This window comes from Pleuronectes platessa, chromosome 23 (genome assembly GCF_947347685.1).
Source record: "Pleuronectes platessa chromosome 23, fPlePla1.1, whole genome shotgun sequence".
Classification (NCBI taxonomy): Eukaryota; Metazoa; Chordata; class Actinopteri; order Pleuronectiformes; family Pleuronectidae; genus Pleuronectes; species Pleuronectes platessa.
Genome location: NC_070648.1, coordinates 6,864,749 through 6,870,748, shown reverse-complemented (window position 1 = coordinate 6,870,748; position 6,000 = coordinate 6,864,749). Strand labels below are relative to the sequence as shown.

Genomic DNA, 6,000 nt, shown 5'->3' with positions numbered 1-6,000 from the left:
TGAATCCAAAGGTCACTTTTATTTAATTCAGTGTGAATAGAATCCATTACCGTCCCCTTGACGGTACCGGAGCCACATTTCCAAGTGAGAAGAAAGATAACTGTCAACTTTCTCCCCGACACTACACAACACAACAGATTCCTTCAGGACTTCCTAAAACACTGGATGTCTTTGTTCTGGGGTAAACAACAACACGGTCAAAATGAGCTCAGGTCCGTTATATAATCCACCTGACAACAAGAACCACTCGTCCACTCCGACCCTAGATAGCGGATCGTTTGCTTTTCCGTGCACCTTCATCAAGCGGACCATAATTAATACTTAAAAAATCCGAGTACTTTGACGTAATACGTTTATATCAGCTTTAGCAGCACTATATCTCAGTGAATAGGTCACACACACACACACATACATGCACACGCTCACAGTTCCTCAACTAGTCAAGTGTGTACAAAAAAAACAACAAACAACACTCCAAGGGTTTCACACGTTTCCCTTCAGAAATGTGTCAACACACAGTGTATTTACAATAGCAGGCGTTTTCGCCCCTGGAGCACGTGAAGAAAAAATGCTTTGCAGGCCGCGTGCACTGAAACAACAGTGACTTGGTGAGGAGTAAAAACCAGTTACAGCAGCATCAGCCTTTTGGGGGAATTCATAGTAGAGTGAATTAAGCGTAAAAGGCGAATAACGCTGTTTTCGGCTAATACATCATGTCATTATCTCGGTCCTGCTAATTTGTTTGTCGCCTAAAGGAAAGAATACTGTCATGCTCTGAATTTAGTGGGAAGTGACGCGCACCTCAGACTGTAAAAATAAAACAAAAATAGAAATATTTGTGGAAATATTTCAATATTGCTGCTATTGCTTAAATGTGTCTATTTCAATCCAGAGCCATGGATTGTTTCTAATACTGTTTACCACATGATAACTAATCAAAATGAGAAGATAGTACAAAATAAAAGTATAAATTCATTTTTCTACAAGCATGATTTGTGTGATTGATTCGTGTGAAATATACTGTACGCAAGTCTCCATCTAGTCGGCTTCATGGATCACAGTGTTCAGAGCTACATGGGGCCACAGGCTACTTCATTATTATCGGTGTGTGGGTTGCTTCATATGTCAGTTTGCATCCGGTGCTTTCGACACAACCGCCCAGATGGGAAATACTGCTGGTGTGAGCTCTATTGTGTGTGTTTGTGTGTGTTTGTTTGTATATGTGTCTGTCTATGAAAGCACAGTGAGCGTGACAGTTCCTTTGGTTCTCTTCAGGATGCCCACAGCTTCTTCGTGAGTGACGCCCTCCAGGGTCTGTCCGTTAACAGCCATGATCTGGTCTCCTCGTTTCAGCCGCCCGTCCTCCGCCGCCGCTCCCTGAACACACGGATTGTAGAATTCTGAATAACAACATCCAAACGTGTGGGTCAGGAGGAGATTTGCTGTTGTGGCTTTCTCGACTCACCTTTCCGAAAACGGTTTTCACATAGATAGGCAGGTCTCCGTGAGGGCTCCCGTACCCGCCGACTATACTGAAGCCAAGTCCGTCTGGTCCTCGGTCCAGAGTGATGCTCTTATACTGAGGGGGGCTGACGGGAAGACAGAGAGCCAATTTTGAATGGTGTACTATTTAAAATCTAGTTTAATAGTTCTACTCTATAACACATCTAAGGGCTTCTAACAAAACAGAGGCTCCATCCACAAGACTACCTTTTTTTAGTTACATGCCCCTTGACGCCACATTTACAGCTTACAGATTTTTTAGAGCCTTTTAAATCTGAGAAATGTGGAAATGCTGCTGGCCTCGTTTTTAGTTAGAAAAATGTTTGGAAGCAGTCGACCGTCACTTCTCTTTCATTTGTCTGTTATCAGTCACATCTCGAATACCAGCCGTGAAGGCAGACATGTTGTAAACAGTTACTGTCGGCAGCAGATCCACCTCGATATCGACCACAGAGGAACAAAAAATCCCTGCTCATAAACTCATAAATACTCGTTGGTAGTATTTCTTTTCTGCAATTGAGCAAAAAAAACTTGCGTTGCAGACAATCTGCTTCCTGTTTACACCGGCACACACATGCTCAGCGTATGGGAATGTTCATGAAAACAAAGTGACATGGGTGTTGTGTAGCCACAGACTAACACAGGGTTAGGATGGATTATTTTTGATGACATATCCATGTGTAATAACCAGTTCATACCCTATTTCATCCTGGAAAATGCAGCTGGGCGTGAGTCCTGCTGCCGCCTGCTCCTGAGAGGGACCGGTCACGGTCGTGTCACCACCTGCTACCACCTACAGGTGCAGCAACAAGCACACACTGTTACGGTCACGGTACACTTCACGGACTGACAGGACAAAAGACAATGATAGTGGTGGGAGGGAAGGACGGGGGAGAGGGAGGGAGGGAGGGTTTATGGTATTTCAAAGTCTGCTGCTGGTGACCTTAGACTGTTCTTTTTAGGGGAAAAGATAAAATGTAAAGTATTCAGCAGAAGTTTATCAGCAGATTATCTAACTGTGTTTGTGGGTTTTTATCTAATAGGAACAGAAAAGGTGAGAGAGTGTGTTAGTGTGTGTGTTTGTGTGTCTGTGTGTTCAGCGAGACCTGCAGCTGGATGGTGCCCGTGGCGTTCTTGAGCAGAGTGACGGCCTGCGAGTGGCTCATGCCTTCAGCAGAGGTTCCACAGATGCTGACAATTCGGTCCCCGATCTGGAAAAGTTTAAAAATAAAAGAGTGAACATGAGGGGAAAACAACAAACCTGGCAAATTCTGCAGAGGAGCTCGATCTCAGGGGAAAGTTCAGAAACAGCTCAGAAACTGTTAGTAACAATTACACAATGAGAGGATACGAGACATCGGCCGACGCTACTCGAACATGTTTAATTCACCACAACACAATACAAATGCATGACTATGCCTGTGCAGAGCGGAGTAATTTCATTTTGTGGAGTTCTCATCTCTCTTTCTGTCTGAGAAGACAAAGCAGCGTGAATATATGATTCAAGATGCCCCCCCCCCCCCCCCCTCCCCCAACCCCTATTCATTTCAATGAGCCCTTCTGTAGACTTAATAATGCGAATGCAGGAGTGGGAGATTTACGATGGATGTCCATTGTCCCGCTCGCGTCTGTGTCGCACACACAGACACAATAGTTGGTTTCTCTGTCGTTTAACTGCAAAGGTCACGGCTGCAGGCGGCCGGCTCTTGACCTTTGGGACGATGTAAAACTCCTACCGGCCGAAAAGCGAGTGGGAACGACTCCGGCGTGAGCAACTGGCATTCACGTTCAACCACCACCACAAAAATGACTGGTGTGACTGGAATGCAGTTAATGCGTATATTTGTTAGTTAGCAGGGCTTCACAAAAAATCCAGATTCACCACGAAACTCGGTGGAAGAATGTGGTGTGGAACTGGATCAGGGTGCAGATGCAGGAATTCGTTTTCACTTTTGTTTTAAATTGGAAAAATAGTTCATGGATTTTGATGGTAACAAAACGAGGGAAGTTTTTGGGGACTGATAATTATGGGTGTGAGCAATTTGCTGCAGATGCTTTTCCCTTCTAGCTGGTTTTGTATTTCGGTGCACGCCAAATGAAAACATGGCTGCTGAGAGGGAGCAGGAAGTCTCGTACCTTTAGCTGCTGGGTCTGAGCCGCCAGGCCGACGGGGTTCATCATGGCGATGAAGATGGGTATATCACCCAGGGGGCTGCCCACTCCGCCTGCTATGCTGATCCCCAGGGAGTCGCTGGGCCCTTTGGTGAACTCCACCGCTCTGGTGTCCTGTTGCTCCGGGGCTGAGAGGAAGTGAAAACAAACACAATGCTCGAGCGGATTGTTGTTGTTTTATCACATGGCCCCGTGGATTAAATGTCTTGCTTGTTACTTTATGCTCGCAGAAGTCGGGACACTTACATTCCTGGGATTCCTGGCCGGTCTTGTCAGGGTCGACGGGAAGGCTTCCAGAGTCTGAACACGACTGAGAGGCGGCCACCTTGGAGATGCCGGTCTCACTCATCTGAAACAGAAAGTGTTTGGGGATGTTATTTTCCTTTTTGGACGTTTTTCTGCTGTCACTGAAATGATAGATGTTAGAGGAGAGGGGAAATTACCTGACTAGTTTGAGACAGCCTTCTTTCAGAGTGGAAGGGACCAGCTTTAAACCTCCCCACCTCCATGCTGATAGGCCCCACGCAGCACTACAACAGTAAAAAACAACTTATTTCAAATGTCCCGGTCACACGCAGTTAGAAGATGTTTTATTAAAATACACGATGCAGCCCCTCCGGATGATTTCAGGACTCCAGTGCATGTCTGTGATTTACCTTCAGCAGCGCGGCCACGGCCTCCTGAGTGGCCGACCGGACGTCCTCGCCGTTGACCGACATGATCTGGTCGCCCTGCGTCAGTCGCCCGTCCGTCTCCACCAGACCTCCTTTCACGATATCGGACACAAACACTCCCGTGTCGTTCCTGGTGGGAGGGGTGCAAAGAAAAACTCTGGGTTACTGCCTGTGCCTCCATATGAGAATCTAACTGAACCCCTCTCTACTCGCTGACCTTTTCCTTGATGATACACTATTGATCCAGTTTCAAATTTTTTTCGTGGGTCTCCACAAAATTGTGGCTTATGCTATTTTTTTTTAGGGGGGGTGGGGGGAGAAACCACTGCCGCACAGCTTGTGAAATGGAATATCTAATAGCTAAGAGTGTGTGTAACCTCGATAAATGTGTTTTCCATCTTGGATCGTGTGTATATTCTTACTGAGGACATTCTGCAGTCAGATACAACGAGGAGGTTACTGTGTATTATTTAAAATAAACATATCCCTGGCCTGTCACTTGTAGTTAAGTATATTTTGGGCTTTTTTTTGCTTGCATGATTGAATGATGGTTGTCGACACCTTCCACAGTTAGCTGGGATGATTGTCACATGTCCCACCACCGATTTGGGTTTTGATGCTCTGCTATCTGACACAGTGGCTGCTTGTGGTTCACCTAAATCTATACCTCCTACTGTCCGTCCCACCACAGCTTGAGATGTTAAATGAAAAAAAACGGTTTGTAGAGATTGTCCGGCTACAGCCAAAGGTCAACATCGTCAATATTTCTGTTTTGCAAGTTCACGTATCCTCGGCCTGTGTCTTTCTTTCCAGATACACACGTGAGGTGCCAGTCTCCACGTGGATGAGGACTCACAAAAAGCCGGGAGGCGAAAGCAACTCGATCCCACTTGGTCGCCACTGCCAGAGATGCTTGGCTGTCACAGCTCCTCACCACAAACTGCAAGCTTGCTCTTTCCGACTTAGCAGAGGGATTTTCGGTTGTCGGTTAGGTTGCCGTTTTTTTCCTTCCTATTGAGCATTTTAGTGGATTTTTTTTTTTTTTGTTCCACTTGTGTAGCAGAGCCGCTGTGACCCAGGCAATCGATTACAACTGCATAAAAAAGTTGATCTGCCTGCAGCTGTGCAAACTCTTCAACCTCTGACCCAAACTCTGGGCTTTTGTCGTGCAGTTACGACAACCCAGACACGTGTAATCCAGAGACTGCAGACCTCAGGGTGTATAAATGTAGTTCACAGGTTTGTGAAGTCTGCAGAAGTCGTTCCTGGGGCTTCTCCCCAAGGTGAAATCCGTCATCACACACTGAGCAGGAGCAAACTGTCAGCCTGTCGACCAGCGAGCCTTTTCCCACATGTATCTTAACTCATAAATGCTCTACCAGAATAAAAGCATGAAATGATTTTAACGTGGAAGACAATTCCTGCTCAGGAAGCTTTAAATCATCCTGCACAGCTGTGGCTGGGGCAGCATTCCTGCACACAGTGAACATGTGGTCACAGCCGTGTGCGTGGCAGAACTCTGGGGTACTGGTCGGCACTGGTGCCACTGGAAGTGACTGTAACAGAAGTGGTTGGGTGTTGACTGACTTCCCATTGTTGAAATCCATCCAGGAAGATAAATACAATATTAAGAAAGGACTTAAAAGCCACA

The 6,000-nt window shown here is 46.1% G+C and overlaps 1 protein-coding gene across 1 annotated transcript in view; it reads right to left on the bottom strand.

Annotated features, from left to right (window-relative positions):
- Nucleotides 1-6,000, bottom strand: part of LOC128430272 (multiple PDZ domain protein) — a 41,344-nt gene continuing 35,344 nt past the window's right edge. The window contains exons 40-47 of the mRNA XM_053416303.1: nucleotides 4,332-4,479; nucleotides 4,119-4,205; nucleotides 3,922-4,024; nucleotides 3,640-3,803; nucleotides 2,610-2,714; nucleotides 2,202-2,296; nucleotides 1,466-1,589; nucleotides 1-1,377 (exon numbers count right to left, since the gene is read on the bottom strand). Coding sequence (XP_053272278.1) covers nucleotides 1,231-1,377; nucleotides 1,466-1,589; nucleotides 2,202-2,296; nucleotides 2,610-2,714; nucleotides 3,640-3,803; nucleotides 3,922-4,024; nucleotides 4,119-4,205; nucleotides 4,332-4,479 — 973 coding nt within the window. The 3' untranslated portion in view covers nucleotides 1-1,230. The remainder of the gene's footprint in view (nucleotides 1,378-1,465; nucleotides 1,590-2,201; nucleotides 2,297-2,609; nucleotides 2,715-3,639; nucleotides 3,804-3,921; nucleotides 4,025-4,118; nucleotides 4,206-4,331; nucleotides 4,480-6,000) is intronic.